At 42.0% G+C, this 19485-nt stretch overlaps 1 protein-coding gene across 2 annotated transcripts in view; it reads right to left on the reverse strand.

Annotated features, from left to right (window-relative positions):
- LOC126298782 (kelch-like protein 5) overlaps positions 1-19485 on the reverse strand; it is a 269167-nt gene that overhangs the window by 64490 nt on the left and 185192 nt on the right. For both annotated transcript variants that reach the window (XM_049990242.1, XM_049990243.1), the window contains one exon: positions 7347-7508. In XM_049990242.1, the coding sequence (XP_049846199.1) occupies positions 7347-7508 (162 nt within the window). The remainder of the gene's footprint in view (positions 1-7346; positions 7509-19485) is intronic.

Raw genomic sequence — 19485 nt, forward strand, 5'->3', positions numbered from 1 at the left:
AGGCTGGTAGTTTACTAGTATTGGTAACTAATAGTTAGTGAACACTGAAATTGGATTTTGACTTTTCTTTCAACTCTGAGAATTGCATACAATCTTTAAAAAACCACACACCAATTTCATTTCATCATGACAGTTGTGCACAGTGACTGTAGTATATTTCAAAAAAGGAATTTAGTTAGAATCTAGTCCTCTACATCTTAAACTCTTACACTAACGTATGTTGCCAGAAGCTTGACGAGTTTATTTGACTTGATTTCAATGCACTGAAAATAGCTATTCAATAGCTGAAATCTAGATCTGACAAAAATACAGATTGTATCTGTGAGTTGCTTTTTTGTCCTAAAATAACAGTTGATACCTCGTGTAAAGAAATATGATGTCAAACAAAGTGAATTCCAGTAACAGTTTTAGCCGTTGACGCAAATTTTTCAGACTATTTTGGAAAACCTATCACACAAAAAAAATGGCACAATTTTCAGATGTCTTTAGTGCAGTGCATTAATTAAACAGATATTTTCCTAATAGACCAGTCTAAATGTGAAACACCAGATGTGGCACTTTCATTTTGCAAACACATGAATCACCTACCTACCTACCTACCTACCTACCGGCCTACGTGACAGCTCATGCTGTCACCAACAAGCTTCATTTAAAAAACTTTTAAAAATATAACTAAATGAAAACTGAAATAAACATTTTCCATGTTATGTTTTAACACCAGAAACACATTTGCATGATGCGTGTGTCCTGCACTTTAATTGCCTGATGAAAGCAAACCAAGACAGCACTACACTGATCTGTGTGTTTGTAAAGCTAAAGTGCCATATTTAGTGATTTTCATATTTAAATTTTTGTACTACAGAAACATCCGCTTTAACTGATGCACCACATTACAAATGATGTCACTGGATAAAACATTATCTGTATTCCAAATTAAAATGGAAGATTACTTCATTACTGTGGGACAATGAATCTTTCAGGCAGAAATGAAGGAAATAAGGAAACGCAGTGTAAAACTGATAAAACCTCACACTATTAGAGAGAACTAAAATGGTCATAAAATTACAAATTATTGACAGAGAAAGAAGGAAGAAGGCAGAAGAAGAGAGGAGGGAAAGAAAGTGACTAATGACAGGGGCATGAAGGAGGAAGCACAGGTAGACAAGTTAGATACTCAAAACGGACCCAATAAAAAAGGAGTGGGAAGGCTGAGGATGGGGGTGAAGCACCACGCCTAGTCGAAGCCAGTCCAATCGGGACGAAGGGTGGAGCAAGATGGCCTGCCATCCCCTCCACCCACTGACAAGTTTGAAGGTCCCACCCATAAAACAAGATCAGCCGCAGAGGCATTGTGAGCTAATGCCAGCGGTAGCGAGTCAGGAAAGCTAAAAGTCTGTCGCAGGGCGGCTAATCTGGACAGTCCAGTAAGAGGTGAACTACAGTTACCATTGATCCACAATGACAGAAGGGGGGAAGGGGGGGCGTCCTCACGACAGAGGAGATAACCATAAGTCAGCCAAGTATGGCCAATGCGGAGCCGGCAAAGGACGACAGAGGCCTTACGAAATGCCTGTAAGGAGGACTGCCACATAGTTGTAGAATCCTTTATTGCCCTGAGCTTGTTCGGTGAAGAAAGAATGTGCCATTCTGAATTCCAAAGTCCCAAAACCTGACAACATAACGCCGAGCGAAGGTCTATTCCCAAGATGACAATAGCAAGAGATGGGCCATTAGTAGCCAATTCAGCTAGTCAATTGGCAAGTGCATGGCCTGTGGTCCAAATGAAAACCACTGAGCATCCACGTTGATTAAGGAGAGAAAGGGAGTCCTGGATAACTATGACCAATGGGTGGCGAGGGAAGCTCTGGCCGATAGCTTGCGAACTGCTCGAGGAGTCACTACAGATAGTGAAAGACAGTCCTGAGCAGAAGCGGACATGGTCAAATGCATGCGAGATGGCTACCAATTCTGCAGTAAAAACACTACAGCCATCTGGCAAGGAATGAAGTTCCGCGCGTCTCACAAAGGAGTAAGCATAACCAGCGTGACCAGCCCTAGATTGCGCCCAGTAGAGAGCCCCCTCTAGACAGCGTTCTGCACCGGAGGAAGCAACATAGATACACAAATTATCCGCATACAAACAGGGGGAAACTGTCAGCTCAGCAGCTCCCACCAGTCCATTAATGGCGACGAGAAAGAGAGGGATGTTCAGCACAGAACCCTGTGGAACCCCATTTTCTTGCCAATGGGAAGTGCTGTAGGAGGAACCAACTTGGACCCAGGAAGAGCAACAAGAAAAAGTTATGTATAGAGATGGCCAGAGCACCACGAAGGCCCCATTTGTGAAGGGAGGTGAGGATGTGGTGGCACCAGGTGGTGTCATAGGCTTTATGCAGGTCAAAGAAGACTGCAATGAGGTGTTGTCAGTGGGCAAAAATCGACCGGATAGCAGACTTCAGGTGGACCAAGTTATCCACCGTAGAGCAGCCACAACAAAAACCACCTTTAGTCGATGACGACAGGTCACGGGATTCAAGGATCCATAACAACCGCCGACTCACCAGGTGTTAAGGAGCTTGCACAGGGTGTTGGTAAGGCTAATTGGACGGTAGCTATCCAACTGAAGAGGTGGCTTCCCAGGCTTCAAGACAGAAATAACAATGCTTTCCTGCCACTGGGTAGGAAATACCCCCTCACTTCACAGATGGTTGGAAAGGGTCAGTATACGACAGTGGCCAGCCACTGATAAGTGTCTGAGCATTTGGTTAAGTATCCGATCTGGTCCAGGATCCGTGTCGGGACAAAAGGCGAGGGTGCTGGCGAAATCCCACTCGTTAAATGGGGCATTGTAAGGCCCAAGCAGTGAGAAACAAAAGACAAAAGCAGTTGTCCCGAGCGCTCTTTCAGGAGGAGGAACGTGGGCATATACTGAGTCAATGCAGAGGCTTGGGCGAAGTCTTGAGCAAAATGCTCTGTGACCAAGTCAGCATGGGTAAGGAAACACCATGCACAGAAATTCCTGCAACGCCGGTGGGAGGACGAAGGCCAAAATTCCACCAGAGTTTCACCCAGACTTGTGAAGATGGGTTGTGCAGTCCTATGGCAGCCACATACCATTCCCAGCAAATCCGTTTCTGAAATATGATTATGTAACGGGCCCGGGGGTGGAATCGTTTAAAGACCAGAAGGAGAGCAGTAGAAAGGTGCCGCTGGAAGCAGTGAAGAGCACAGCGGCAGTATTTTATGACCACAGCAATTTCTGGAGTCCACCAAGGGACCATCTTCTGATGGGGGGAACCTGAGGAAGAAGGGATGGATGAAACAGCTGCGGAAAGAATGGCGGCAGTCAATATCATCAATACTACTGTGTGGTAGAACAGGGGGGATAGTAGCACAGAAGGCACCCCAATCAGCTTTAGAGAAGACCCTCCTGGAAGGGTGACGGAGCGAGATACACTGAAGGAAGGTCAAAACAATCTGATAATGATTGCTGTCACATAAGTCATCGTGGACACCCCTCTGAATGGAGGGAAGAAGGCCAGGACTGCAGATGGAAAGGTCAATGATAGAGAAAGTGCCATGTGCAACACTAATGTGTGTGGGAGTGCAGTGTTTATGAGACAGAGGTCAAGCCCTGCCAGAACAGCTTCAACTGTCCTGCCCAGGGCAGTAGTCGTGTGACTACCCCAAAGAGGGTTGTGGACATTGAAGTCCCCTAGAAGCAGGAAGGGAGAAGGGAGTTGTTGAAGAAGGGTGATTAGGGCAAGGGATGTGATCAGCCTGTCAGGCAGGAGGTAGAGATTACAGATTGTGATTGGAGTGGCGAGATGGACCCTGACAGCAATTGCTTCCAGAGTGGTATGGAGGGGAACCCATTTACTAACAATGTCCTTGCAGACCAAGGTGCAAACACCAGCAAAAGCCCGCAAGGGGCCAATTTGGTTTTGACAAAAAGCGTGGAACCCACGAAAGGTGGGAGAGTATGAATTGACAAAATGGGTCACAAGGAGAGCAATGCAAGCAGCAGAGTAGAAGGAAAGAAGGGGCTGCAACTCCAGGAGGTGACACAAATAGTCATTACAATTCCACTGGAGGATTCTCAAGCTGGAGTCCAAATGGGAAGCCAATGGACCGGAGCCAGTCACGCCACCGAGTCGCCATCCGTCACCAGTAAGGATGGGGTGATGTCCATATAGGTGGGGTCAGACTCAGTTGGTTCATTGGCAGGAGGAGGGGAAGCTTGCACCTCAGGGTGTACTGGAGGGGCCTTGCCCTTGTTCTTGTGTTTCTGCTTCTTCTCTTGTGAAGGAAGAAGGGCAGACTGCAGCGAGGTCGGGCACGGAATTACATCTGGTAATCTTGGCGCCCAGATCACGCGGCTGATGTGGAGCTGCAGATCGCCTTTCAGGGGAGTGACGGGAAAAGGAGTCCTGAGAGGGAGTTCCAGTACCAGCAGCTGCCGAAGAAGGGGAGCACTTCTCCTGCAGGGGAGGTGGAGTAGCACGCGAAGGGGTGGGTATGGGTACTGATGGGAAGGGGGACTGGGAGAGTGAGGGTGAGGTGGAAGGTGTGGGCTGAATGGGGCGGGGTTGGGAAGAGGAGGGGGAATGGACATAACTGAAGCAAAAGTAGAAGTTACAGGCACGGGATGGAGCCAGTCACACTTTCGCCATCCTCGGTGTAGGTAAGTCAATCTAAGGTCTTGTACTCTTGAATCCGTTATTCTTACCCATACATCGGGCATGCTGGCGAGCGTGGAGGACGTTGTGCATTACAATTTATGCACAATGGCGGGGGAGCACACGCACTCCCCTGATGTAGGGGGCACCCACAGTCACCACAGAGGGGATGGAAACAGCAAACTAAACAATAGCACATACCAAAACAAAGCCGGGAAGATAGCAACAAAAACAAAGCCCGGAAGATAGCCATGTTGATATAAAGAAGTCCACCAAGTGGGAAAGGAGGGGGCAGGGAGAAAGGAGCAAGGACAGGGAAGGAGAGGAACAGGGACAGTAACGCAGTCTGGAAAAAGGAAGGAGACTCCAATAGCTCAGGGGCCCTGTGCGCTCCACACACGTACCCACAGAAGGGACTGTGGGCTCCCTAGGGAGTTCACAGTTCTAAGTTCCTGTTTCAACCGTGGGGTGATAATGAAGGCAGAGTGTCTACAATGTGTACCTAGAATGTAAGGTCCCATCCATGTAAGGGCTACACACCCCTTCGTAGTCCCCCCCACCAAGCAGGGAATGAGGCCATTGTCAAATGTTAGACATTTGTCTTCCATTTTCAAATGTAGACTCCAGGCACCTGTTTTCACACTAAACTAAAATAATACTGTATCATTCTGATTTGATTTGAAGAGAGAAACAAAAACAATAACAGTCCTAGCCCACTATTGCTTGCATCAAAACAGGGTTTATTGCATAGTTTCATTCTCTTTTGTTCTAGTAAAGCCAATCAGTACTATTAAAGATTAGTAGGAAGCCCTTTATTTTTCCTTATTAGACACAATTTCCAGCAGTATACAAGTGCAAAGTTGCTTCTTCTTTAATTGGTTCAATATAAATTATATTTTTTTCATAATGTAAATAAATGTGATATTTGGTGACAATAAATACAACTCAATTGATAGAATGCAGAAAGACAAAAAACGAACACAGGGTACTTCGAAAACAAGCTGCCAGAAACTAATACCAAAATATGTGAAAAATAACAGCAAAATTGGCAAAAAAATAATACCAAATTTGACAGAAAATAAAATAATATTTCCCTGTCTCTACTAATACGGTTTGAAAAATTCGTTTCCCACTTATTCTCCTGAGAGGTGGTGGTGGTTAAGATAAGAGTAATGTGAAGCTAAACTGAAATACAAGCAAAAAAATAAATTTAACTTACAGACAGCAAGGGGAGGAAGAAAGTTTATAACCAGAATCACATCCTGATTAAAACTAATCCATCCATTACAGCTCTAAGATGATACCCCAAAAGTCATCAACATTACCAGGTCAGAACTACTGAAGGCATACCAACACAAACAAATTGAATTTCATGAAATTGAGACACTTACTGGTTCATTTTGAGTAGTTTACTTTTATCTATTTTCATTTTAGAAAATTTTCTCTAATATGCATTTTATAAACTTTTTAGCCAACACAGTGACTTGTGCCTTTGCGTCCCTTTTTTGCATATGGTTCTCACATTGCCACCCACTTTATATAACTTGCTACATATTTTCATCTCCAGGTTACTTCCCTGCATGACTTTTTTTACTGGTTGCGTTTTATTTCCTTCATAACTCTAAAACAACCCTAGTAAATAACCAATCCAAATAAAATATTTCTTCAGCAATTTAGTTTCTATTTGGGTAGCTTTTATCTGTCTATGCTTTACAACACTTTAGCACGTGATTCCACTATCAGCATTGAGTCCACCTCAGTGCAAACCAACGGAATGCATCACAGTTTCTTACAGGGAATATTATAATCTTATCCACTGCCCAGACTAGAGGTCAACATAGCATAGAACAGTGAAAGGGAAGTTGTCAGTGATAAAAATAACTTATCACCAACGTGTGTCATCAAGCTGGAGTGCATACTCTTATACCACACTAGCACCAGAACTCAAAGTAACTACATTTTCCTCATACAGGGTAAACCAGGAGGGAAGATTAATGCTTTGAGGGGACACCATTAGTGATTCTGTACAAAAAAAAAAAAACTTCATATAGACATATACCCTACTTTGGATGGTTTCCAAGACAGCTCATATTTAATGTACATTTTTATTTATTTTCTATAACACTGTATTCAAATATTGTCATCGTTTACAATATAACACAGTAGTGTAGAGGAAGTTGAGACAAACAATTTGATACAGGACACTTGTGGTCTCTCAACTCAGGAGATTACTTTAAACTGGGCTACCTATCTCCATAGGCTACAGTGCACGAGTGTCACCTGAGATTTTCAATATTCTTGAGCTCCCTTTGCACAAATTCTTAGCCCTGGAGAAAAAATGAATAGGAGCTTCTCTGTACAAAATTAAATGTAGTTTGATTTTGTACTGCAATGTGTTTTCATGAGAGGGTGCAGTTTTGGAGCTATTCAAGGAAAACACACAGAAGTTAAATTAGATGTGCTCTGAAGCTTTTGTTTTGTTCAGAATCACTAACACGATCATCCCTCAAAGCATGTACCTCTCCTCCTGATTCACCCTGTATGTTACACACTATAGTCTTAGAAAATAGTGTCTTGGCAGGTATATATTAATCCAGTTTGACCTATGATGAAAAGGAGACTTATAAGCTAAAAGACTTTCTACTTGAGTAGGCACAAAAAATTTACCAGTGTAACAATATTGCACTATGGCCTGTAACAAGTTTCCATCCATGTCGTGCATTTCTATTTCATGTTCAGTGGACTCTCGCAGTTTGCTTGTAAACATTGCTGCAAAGTATTCTGATGCTGCACTCAGAACAATTCTATGAGCTGGTATACGTGAACTTTCTGTAACAAATGGAAACATCTTTCAGAAGAGACATGTGAATAAATGCCCTTTTGCAAATACAAATACAATGTGGAAACTACAAGGGGAAAAAAAAGGAAAAAAAGAGAATATGTGACAAAAATGACCATACACAAATTATTAGGATTATATTCTAATAAACAGTTGTGAAAATTCAGTATGGTGTAAACCCAGGAGTTTAGGTGACTCCACTTGGTTCCACGCCAAAGGCTTGTGATCAATTCGGGGTACGAAACTGTAAACTATACGCTCTGCTTGCACCCATGGCAAGGGCAGCAGTGTTCACTACTTCTGTCAGCCATCCCTACAAACTGGGGATGGCCTCACAGTCAAAGCAACATTCATCATTTGTGCAGACATTAGACACAACTTGGAGATGACCACACCCTACATCCTAGATAGCTGCAGCCTGGGCCTCCTTCACATCTCATACGAGACTCCCCAGTAGAAGTACTGAGCACACATACGACTTCTTCACAGCTCTGGATGCTATTTCCATAAGAAGTTCCATGATGCACGTAACATTGTAGTTCCCAATAACTAGCAAACTGCCCCCAAATACATGAGGTGAGTGCGGCTCACCTGCATCAGTTACACTGGAAGGTGCCTATGTGGCATTGTTAATTGAAATTTCTGTGTATGATTCACAAGAATCATTATGAGGCAGTACCTGTTGTTTACAGTGGATAGGTGTATTATTTGTCAGGGATTTACTTTCTGCATCATCATTTTTAAACACAGCACTTGTGTTATTTTTATTTGTTATTTATTTTTATTTACATGACTAGTTCCTTAGGATCAAAATGACGAGAAAACCTCCAAGGTCATGGAATGTGTAAGTACATGAAATTACAACATAAAAGTAACAAGAGCTAAAATAAAATGTTTATGAACCAAAAAAAGTCAAGCCATAAATTTAAGAAAATGCAAACAACAATATACCATAGGAATCAGCTTAAGTTTTCAAGGAACTCCTCGAAAGAATAGGAGTGAACCCTTCAGCTCTGAAAGTGTGTGGATTACTGCTAAGATTTTTGAATTTTTGTGGTAGCTTACTGAAAAATCAATGCAGCAGTACACAGCACACCTTTTTGAGCAAGAGTCTAGGAAGTGCGACCCAAATTCAGATTGGATTTCTGCCTAGTATTAACTGAGTGAAAGCTGCTAATTCTTTAGAGTAAGCTGATATTGTTAATAAGAAGCAACAGTAAGGAATATATATATTGAGAGGCCAGTATCAGAATACCCAGACTAATGAACAGGGGTCGACAAGAGGTTTGTGAACTTACACCACTTATTGCCTTAACCGCCCACTTCTGTGCCAAAAATATCCTTTGAGAATGAGAAGATCTACCCCACAATAAAATACTATATGATATAAGCGAATGAAAATAAGCAAAGCAGACTAAATTTCATGTTGAACAATCACTTACTTCAGATATGTCTTTGAACAAGATCCTGAACATGGGCTTTCCACAACAGTTTACTATCTATCTGAACACCTAGAAATTTGAACTGCTCAGTTTCACTAATCATATGCCCATTCTGTGAAACTAAAATGTCAGGTTGTGTTGAAATGTGTGGTAGAAACTATAAAAACAGTGTCTTAAATTGTTTTGCATTAGTTTATTTTCTACTATTTACATATTGGACTATTTGAAACAGAGTCAATGTCGCAAAGAACATCCTTTGCTATCAAGCTAGTGTCATCACCACACACAAATATTTTAGAATCATCTGTAATACTAGAGGGCATATCATTTGTTGAAATAAGAAACAGGAGAAGCCCCAGCACTGATCCCTGCCACCCCCTCCCCCCCCCCCCCCCCCCCCCATTTGACCGTGCTCCACTCACACCCCACATCATAGCCATTTTCAACACTGTGGATAATTACCTTTTGCTGTCTGATGTTAAAGTAAGACGTATGCCAATTGTGAGCTACTTCCCGTATTCCATAATGGTCCTCCTTCAGGAGCAACATTTTGTTATAGACACAATCAAACACCTTAGTTAGATCAAAGAAGATGCATAGGGTTTCAAACCTTTTGTTTAATCCATCCAGTACCTCACAGAGAAAAGAGACTAGAGCATTTTCAGTTGTTGAACCACTACTAAAACTGGACTGTACATTTGATAGGAAATTATGTGAGAAAAAATGATCAATTATTCTTACATACAAAGTCTTTTCAATAACTTTAGCAAACACTGATCGCATAGAAATAGGCTAAAATTGTCTACATTATCTCTTTCTCCCATTTTATAATTGTTCAGGAAATTGACAATTCTTAAAGGGAAAATTACAAATATGGCTGAGAACAGGACTAACATGTGCAGCACAGTACTTTAATATTCTGCTAGGTACTTCAACATGATATCTGCGAGTGTCCTTAGTCTTCAGTAATTTAATTATTGACTCAATCTCCCACTTGTCCGTATCACAGAGGAGTATTTCAGACATCAATCTCGGGAAAGGCATTTGCCAAGAGAGTTATACGATTCCCTGTAGAAACTAAATTTTTATTTAAGTCATCAGCAATCCTCAGAAAACCATTGTTAAATACTGTACATATTTCTGACTTATCAGTAACAGAAATATTTTTACTACAAACTGACTTTATATAGTCCAGAAACTTCCTGCACAACTGACAATATGGTTTTAATTCTATCTTGGAAATTAGCTATTCTATATGTGTACTGAACACACTTTGCCTTCCTAATAACACTTTTAAGCACCTTACAGTACTGTTTATAATGGGCTACTGTAGCTTTTTGTGACTATGTCTAACATTTTGATATAATTCCCACTTTTTTCTACATGGTATCCTTATGCCACTAGTCAGCCACCCAGCTTGCCTTTTACTGCTAGCACCCTGTTTAGAACATTCTAATGGAAATAACTCTCAAAGAGCATGAGAACTGTGTTAAGGAAAGCATTATATTTGTCATATATATTATCAGCACTATAAACATTCTCCTGCTCTTGTTCCTTAACAATGTTCAGAAAAACTCTCTACTGCCATTGGATTAGTTTTCCTACATAGTTTGTAATTACATGTGACATTTGTTTGAGTACAAAAGCCTTTTAGTGTTAAATTTTGTGCAACATGGTCTGCAAGGCTATTCACCCTTTTACTAACAGAATGTTCATAGCAATGAAGAATGAATAAAAGTATTGCCTATAGCTGTGCTACTGTTCCCCTGCACTCTGGCTGTAAAAAAAACAGCCTTCATCAGATCACGAGTGTAGGAGATCTACCTTTTTCTTGCACAATGATATCATCCTCAGGCAATTCAATCATTAAATGATGTAGTCTCTTCGAGTCATGGATTCAGGTAGGCTTTCCGCAGTTCTCTCCAACTGGAACAGTCTTGTGCAGTCCTCTGCCAGATGCTACCAGCGATCTTCTTGATATCTTTCTCCCGTCAGTTAGGTGGTCTTCCTCTAGGCCTCCGATGCTCTCTTGAACTACACTCCAGTCTCTCAGATGTCCTTAACCTTCGTCACAGACTGGATGTCATCTGCCCTTTTCCTATCCTTTCTTGTATAGCCCAGCACTGATCTTTCCATGGCTCTCCGTGCTGTTGTAAGTTTCCCTTTTGTAAATGAGTTCAGTGTCCATGTCTCGCAACCATATGTGAGCACAGGAAGAATGCATTGATCAAATACTGATTTCTTTAGATTTACTAGCATTTTTAATCTGAATACTGTTCCTCCTAAATGATTGTCAGCCAAGCTTGATGCGCCGGGAGATTTCTAGCCTTACATCTCCCTTCATATTTATAATCTGGCCAAGATAGATACACTCCTGGAAATGGAAAAAAGAACACATTGACACCGGTGTGTCAGACCCACCATACTTGCTCTGGGCACTGCGAGAGGGCTGTACAAGCAATGATCACACGCACGGCACAGCGGACACACCAGGAACCACGGTGTTGGCCGTCGAATGGCGCTAGCTGCGCACCATTTGTGCACCGCCCCCGTCAGTGTCAGCCAGTTTGCCGTGGCATACGGAGCTCCATCGCCGTCTTTAACACTGGTAGCATGCCGCGACAGCGTGGACGTGAACCGTATGTGCAGTTGACGGACTTTGAGCGAAGGCGTATAGTGGGCATGCGGGGGGCCGGGTGGACGTACCGCCGAATTGCTCAACACGTGGGGCGTGAGGTCTCCACAGTACATCGATGTTGTCGCCAGTGGTCGGCGGAAGGTGCACGTGCTCGTCGATCTGGGACCGGACCGCAGCGATGCACGGATGCACGCCAAGACCGTAGGATCCTACGCAGTGCCGTAGGGGACCACACCGCCACTTCCCAGCAAATTAGGGACACTGTTGCTCCTGGGTTATCGGCGAGGACCATTCGCAACTGTCACCATGAAGCTGGGCTACGGTCCCGCACACCGTTAGGCCGTCTTCCGCTCACGCCCCAACATCGTGCAGCCCGCCTCCAGTGGTGTCGCGACAGGTGTGAATGGAGGGACGAATGGAGACGTGTCGTCTTCAGCGATGAGAGTCGCTTCTGCCTTGGTGCCAATGATGGTCGTATGCGTGTTTGGCGCCGTGCAGGTGAGCGCCACAATCAGGACTGCATACGACCGAGGCACACAGGGCCAACACCCGGCATCATGGTGTGGGGAGCGATCTCCTACACTGGCCGTACACCTCTGGTGATCGTCGAGGGGACACTGAATAGTGCACGGTACATCCAAACCGTCATCGAACCCATCGTTCTACCATTCCTAGACCGGCAAGGGAACTTGCTGTTCCAACAGGACAATGCACGTCCGCATGTATCCCGTGCCACCCAACATGCCCTAGAAGGTGTAAGTCAACTACCCTGGCCAGCAAGATCTCCAGATCTGTCCCCCATTGAGCATGTTTGGGACTGGATGAAGCGTCGTCTCACGCGGTCTGCACGTCCAGCATGAACGCTGGTCCAACTGAGGCGCCAGGTGGAAATGGCATGGCAAGCCGTTCCACAGGACTACATCCAGCATCTCTACGATCGTCTCCATGGGAGAATAGCAGCCTGTATTGCTGCGAAAGGTGGATATACACTGTACTAGTGCCGACATTGTGCATGCTCTGTTGCCTGTGTCTATGTGCCTGTGGTTCTGTCAGTGTGATCATGTGATGTATCTGACCCCAGGAATGTGTCAATAAAGTTTCCCCTTTCTGGGACAATGAATTCACGGTGTTCTTATTTCAATTTCCAGGAGTGTATATTCACTGACCTCTTCTAATAGACTGTTCCTGACTTTCACATCTACAGCTGGGACTCATTTGTTGGATATTACTTTTATTTTGTAAAGGTTCACGTTCAAGCCAACCAACCGACATTCCAATGCAAGATCTGTAACTGTTTTGGAGCTCTGAAAAGATGTTGGCCAGTAAAGCAATATCATCAGCCTTTTTCCATTAACTCTAATTCCCTTACCTTCCCAGCTCAGCTTTGACATAGCCATTTCCAGTACAGCCGGGAACAGTTTTGGGAGATGGGGTTGCCTTGCTTGGCACCGCTTTTGATGTTTAATTCTTGAGTCGATTCGCCAATATTAACATAAGCTTAAGTTTCTATTGCTGAGCACTTCAATATATATTGCTCCCACTCCTTGCTTACTCAAAGCTTGGAGGAAAGCTATATGGCTAACAATGTCAAAAGCCTTTTCAAAATCAACAAAGGCAATGCAGAGAGGCAATTGGTATTCATTTGCTCTGCTTGTCACGTCAATAACGGTCAGTATATGGTGAATAGTGCTAAAATTACTTTGTAATTCTGCTTGTTCTATAGGTTGGGCTGAGTCTAGGGTGGAACTAATTCGATTTAACAGGATCTTTGTGAAAATTTTGTGCAAAATTGAGAGCAAGCTGATAGGATGATAGTTTTTCATATTGTGAATACTTACTTTCTTGTGTATCAATATAAGCTTTGCCTTGTTCCACGGTAGTGGGATTGAAGCATAGTGCAAGCAGGAAGTAAATATTTCTGCCAAGTGATTTATTGTTACCTCTCCTGCCAGTTTCAGGATGTCAACACAGAGCTCATCGTCACCTGACACTGTTCCCTTCTTTGTGCAATCTAGAGCACACTTGACTTCCAATAGGAGTATATCTTTAACACTAGGGACCTCTTAATTTAGATACATCAAATTTTCCCTTGGTTTGCTATACAAATTCCTATAAAAGTCTCTGATGAACTTCAAAACCTCCTCCTTGTCAGTGATTTGACTGTCATTTCCATCAAGTGCAATAATTTGTTTTTTTACCGACTGAGTTTGTGTTTGGCTGACTTTAAACTTGCTTGTAAGGTGTCTTCACTGAATTTCTGTATGTCAGTTTTCATTTCTCTTCCCACTACCTAAAATAGTTCAGAATACGCTACCATGTCACGATTGGTTTGGATTTTCATTTCTCTACTCTGTTGTAAAAGATTTTCAGTTTTGGCACTAAATTTCTTTGGCTGTTTATTCTTTTGGCATTATCCACCAACTTCTTGGGCACTTGATACAATCATTTCTGCCAAATCTCCATCTTTCGTTAAGCGCAACTTGCTGTGGAGGACTTCTTGTAATTTCAACAAATGTTCTTCCAGATTTTTGAGGTTGATTACACTTCTCTTCCCTTTCATAAGTTTATTCCTTTCATCTCTTACATTCAGTTTGACCCTTGCTCTCACCGGATGATGATCACTGCCAGTGTTAAACTGATTTAGCACCGAAACATATTTGACAATCTGCAAAATGTTTGACAGAATAAAGTCTATCTCATTTTTAACAATGAAATTTGGGCTCCTCCATATTCATTTTAGGTCAGGGTGCTTCTTAAAGAACGTATTCCTGATGGACAAATTGGTGTACTCAGCGAACTGGACTAATCTCTCACCTCTAACGTTTTGGTAATGAATCCCATAGTTGCCCACCACTGTGTCACCTTGTTTCTTGGTGCCAACTTTTGCATTAAAATCGCCAGTAACCAACTGGAAGTGACAATCACTACCCCCCTTTTTTTTTGTTATCCAAGCTCTCATAAAAAGATTCAATTTCTTCGTTAGGGTGGCTTGAGATGCGAGTGAACACCTGAAACAATCTGTATTTTACACCTATTCGATACCTTAAGGACCATTCGAGCTACCCTGCTGGAATTTCCTTCCAAGACAGATACTCTATTAGTGATACTCTTGTTAATTAAAAACCCAACTCCATTCAGTTTTCCTCCTGGAGCGCCACAAATGTAGAACAAGTTGCCAGAGTGCAAACAGAGATAGTCTTCCCCTTTAGGCGTACTTTATTAAACCAACAATACTCCTGTTGATTTTTGTACACTCTTTCTCGATCTCTTCTAGTCTGTCGTTGCATATTAGGGAGCGATAGTTATATGTACAGACTTGAAAAATCTGCATCTTCTTCTCAGCACATCTTGGTGCTTGGGACATCATGTTTGGTCCCACCTGGAGATTCGACTGTGGGGCTATTACTCCGGAAAATTTAACATTTATGTTACACATCATGACTCAAAGGTGAGAAGCACACTTGCTTCAGAACAGATTGGCGATACAATTTCCAGGCCACTCCTGACATGGAGCTCAGACGCCTTTGGCAGGCCGGTCCACTAGAGTACAGACGCCACCACACACAATTATATACAAAATTAATATTGAAGCCACCATATATAACAAATTTTTGGTACTTCCTATAAAGTTCTAGCTTGGGCAGGAATGCTCTGAAGTCAGAGTTAGGAGACCGGTAAACAACAACAATTAAAAGTTTCATTGAATTCAATTACCCCTGCACAACACTGAAATACCTGTTCAGTCCAGTGCCGTGATACATCTCCAGACTGAAATGGAATAGAGTAGAACCCCTCTAATCCGTCACCTTCGAGGCCAGGATCATGGTCGGAATGTAAAAAAGGTCGGACTATCCAAAAAATCTAACATTTATTGCAAAAAATATAAAAACACATTTAGCACAAAAAATTAAATCATTTAAGAACTAAAAGACGTTACAGTAATATAGAAAGATGTTTTTTACAGTGTTAAACAATGTATTAACTAAAAAGCGTCTACACACACCATAATGTGTATTGGTTTTAAAAGGAATAACGACAAACAAATTACAGTACTGTACTGTACTTAATAACGTATAAACGATATATACTGTCAACTAAAAAATATTTATAGCACTCTAGACAAAAAAAAGAAATGATTATAATGTATGCATTGTTTTCACAATAAAAACAAAAACAAATTACTTGGAAAAAAAGTCAGTGATACATTTTTGTTTAGCAGATGTTATTCTAGATTTAGCTGGAGTGTCCCTCCATTTTTTTATCCACAAAACGTCCATTGGAGTTGGAGTTGGATTCTGCTCGATATACTGAAAGGCAATGTCAAAAGTGTTTTTTGCATTGTTGTGCGAATTCAGGGGGGGGGGGGGGGGGGGGGGGGGGTTTGGCTTCGCCATCCGAGTCCTCATTTACAGTTTCCTGGCTAACAGCGGCAACAATCTGGTCATCATTGAGCTCTTCAAGAGTGTCACAGTCTTTGTCACATTCGTTGATCCACTCTTCAACTTCATTGGCAGGGACGCAAGGTAGCACAGTTTGTAGATCTTTACCGATTTCCAGTGCGTCATTGTTTTGCTCATCTTCAGTATTCTCATTTTCAGTCATAACTTGCGACCAAAGCTTACGCCACGATTTCCGCAGTGTGTTAGGTTTCAGTTCATCCCATTCTGGAGCGACTGTGAAGATAGGGTCTTTGATGTTCAGGGATTTCATGGCCTCACACAAGTTATGACGTCCTTCAGATTTTTCCATGATTGAGCTGATATACTTTCTGCGATATCGCCTTTTTAACCATTCGATAACGCCCTGATCCATTGGTTGGATGAGTGAGGTCACATTAAGAGGCAGAAAGAGAGCTTTTATGTCCCCTTTCACCAAATCTTCCTCAGATCGATGTGATGGTACGTTACCCAACAACAGTAGAGCACGAACAGGCAGATTTTTTGTTTCATGTCTTTTTCAACCGATGGCACAAACTCGGTGAAAAACCAGGATTTAAAAAGGTTGCAGCAGTCCATCCAAGCAGATTTTTAATTTCGGTAATAAACCGGCAAGAAAGATAAGTTCATATTTTTTAATGCCCTTCGCTTCTTAGATTTGCCAATGACGAACAAGGGGAGCTTGTGGGTACCATCTGCGTTACTACAAGGAATGACTGTTATTCTATCTATTATAAGTGTCGTTCCTACCATGGATTCATATGAAGCTGCGAGCGTTTTTGTTGGCAACATTTTAAAGTTCAGCCCTGTCTCATCGATGTTACACACTTGGTAGGGTAACAGTTCATTTTCTTCTACAATTTATTGAAACTTAACAGAAAACTCCTTAGCAGCTGCGGCATCACCAGATAGTTTTTCACCGGAAATAGAAACAAATCGGACACCACGACGAGTTTTCCAATGATTAATCCAGCCTTCACTGGCAGCAAATTTACTTTCAGCATCCAGTTTCTTGTGCAAAACTATCGCTTTGTCTTTGAGAATTGGCCCGGATATTGGAGTTCCTTTCCTTCTTTCTTCACGAAACCACATCCACAGTTGAAGTTAAGGCTTTTTTAATGTTTTGCGATTCTTCAGAGTGTTTTCACCATCAATCATAAGTTTATGGGATTCAACGTCTTTCCAATTCTTCCACCAATCCTTAATTGTCGTAACACCTACATTCAGTTCCTTTGCAATTTTTTGGAGCAATTCTCCTTTGTCCAGTCTTTATAGCACTGCTAATTTTTCATTTACTGAAAGAGTTACATGTTTACGTTTGAATTCAGACATGTTGAAAAACAGACAACTGTACACTCAATGAATCTACAGTAATAAGTTCTGTGGAGAACATGGAATAAAGCGAACAACGACATTTTTAAATCCCAACAAAGGATAAAACCGCACAATAACGTACACTATAACAATACGCACAGCGATAGACACGGCAACAATGGCCCGGCAGGCGTCCAGTCTGTGACAAGTCGGCACAGGCTCATGAGCCTGAGCATGGTCAGACTAACCGGGGTGACGGACCATCCAAGGTCGGATTAGTGGGGTTCTACTGTACTGTTTTTTACGTACATGACCACTCCACAAGGAAATTCTTGAAAAACAGGCAGCTATTCTGTATCTTGGTAACGGAAGCCTATGAATTGTCAAATTATATAAGTGGTGCTCCAATATACCAATAATGTCAGAGTCAACATCTATAAGCAGTTCAGTAGCTTTATCTCTAATACCTCTTATATTCTAATGAAATGTGCTAATTCCTTCTCTACTTGGATACCAGACCACTTTTGAAGATGATTCCTTTGTTAGAGGGACTTCCTTTAAGCAGGTATACCTATCGGCAAGAAAATATTTCTAGACACTACAAGATTTTGAGCCAGATACAACAACAACAAGATAATCACAATAAGTAAAACAGTCCTTCTTTAGTAATCTTACTCATTTCCAAAATTTGTGTAGAGAATGAGAACTTCAATGGTGATGTGTGGGAGGGTAAGATTACAAGCTTCATCTGAACACTAGCTTACAAAAATGTCTATTTCCATCTGAGGCATGCCCCCTACTACTAACATTCTGCAGTACTCACAATTTTCAAAGAGTTTACAAAGCCAAGGAGTTTACAAACTTTCTCAACAGGAGAAGAATCTTTACCTAATTATATCATTATTCCATAAATAAATCAAGAAACAAATTTATAATTAGCATTAGGTTGCACAATTAATAATATAAATTTTAAATGTGCCAGAAATTTCGTAATTTCAAACTTTTTTTTAAAAAAAAGAGTAATTTTAACTGTTAGTACATATTGATTGCAATACATTAATTTCTTTTTACATATTTTAGCCTGAAATATAATACACTGTATACAAAATCATATGAATTCTTTTAGCATAACAGCTGAGATAATTTTAACCTACACAAGAAGCGATAGTACACACGCTACTGTGTGTGTGTGTGTGTGTGTGTGTGTGTGTGTGTGTGTGTGTGTGTGAGAGAGAGAGAGAGAGAGAGAGAGAGAGAGAGAGAGAGAGAGAGAGAGAGAGAGAGAGAGAGAGAGAGGGGGGGGGGGGGGAGGGGGGGGAGAGAGGGGGGGGGCCGATGATTCATTACAAGCTACTAGGTAGGAGCTGTATGAAATGCAAAAGTCATTGACATACAGCACAAGGATGAGCAGCAGCCTAGGATAGATCATCAGCCAATTGACGGCGATGAGGAGGAGTGCAACACTCAGGACAGAGCTCTGTGGAACAACATTGTTTTGGACTCATGGAGAGCTTAGTGAAGCGCCAACTCAAACCAGAAACAACCAGTGGAATAAAAACTGATGAATAAAAATCAGTAGGGGAACCTCAAAATCCCCAGTCATGGAGGGCGAGTAAAATGTGATTCTGCAGAGTAGTGTTGTATGCCTTATATAGGTCAAAAAAGACTTCTCTGAGGTTTTAGCACTTAGAAAATACTGGTCACATTAATTTTCCCAACTAGAACAGATGGTTGGCTGTGAATCATCCATCTGCCCCCCCCCCCAAAAAAAAAAAACCACACTGATAAGGGGGACACAAAAATCTGTGAGACTCCAGAATCCAGCATAACCTACTGGCATCCATGCTTTTGAGCAGTTTTCAGACCATGTTGGTGAGACTAATGGGTCAGTAGCTGTCTAGACACATTGAGTTTTTGGTTGTTGGTTGGCTGGCTTGGAGGGAGGGGGGGTGGAAGGGTAAGGGACCAAACAACAAGGTCATCAGTTCCTCCATCCAAGAGTAGTGTATCCCGAAGTAGAAATGTCCAGTGAGAACATTTTCTGATGTAGTCACGAGATTTAAACATAAAAGGGAGAAGGCTATAAAATGTAATTGACATTTTTTGTACTGTCAATAATAAAAACCAAAAAACCAAG

The sequence above is a fragment of the Schistocerca gregaria genome, chromosome X (genome assembly GCF_023897955.1).
Source record: "Schistocerca gregaria isolate iqSchGreg1 chromosome X, iqSchGreg1.2, whole genome shotgun sequence".
NCBI lineage: Eukaryota > Metazoa > Arthropoda > Insecta > Orthoptera > Acrididae > Schistocerca > Schistocerca gregaria.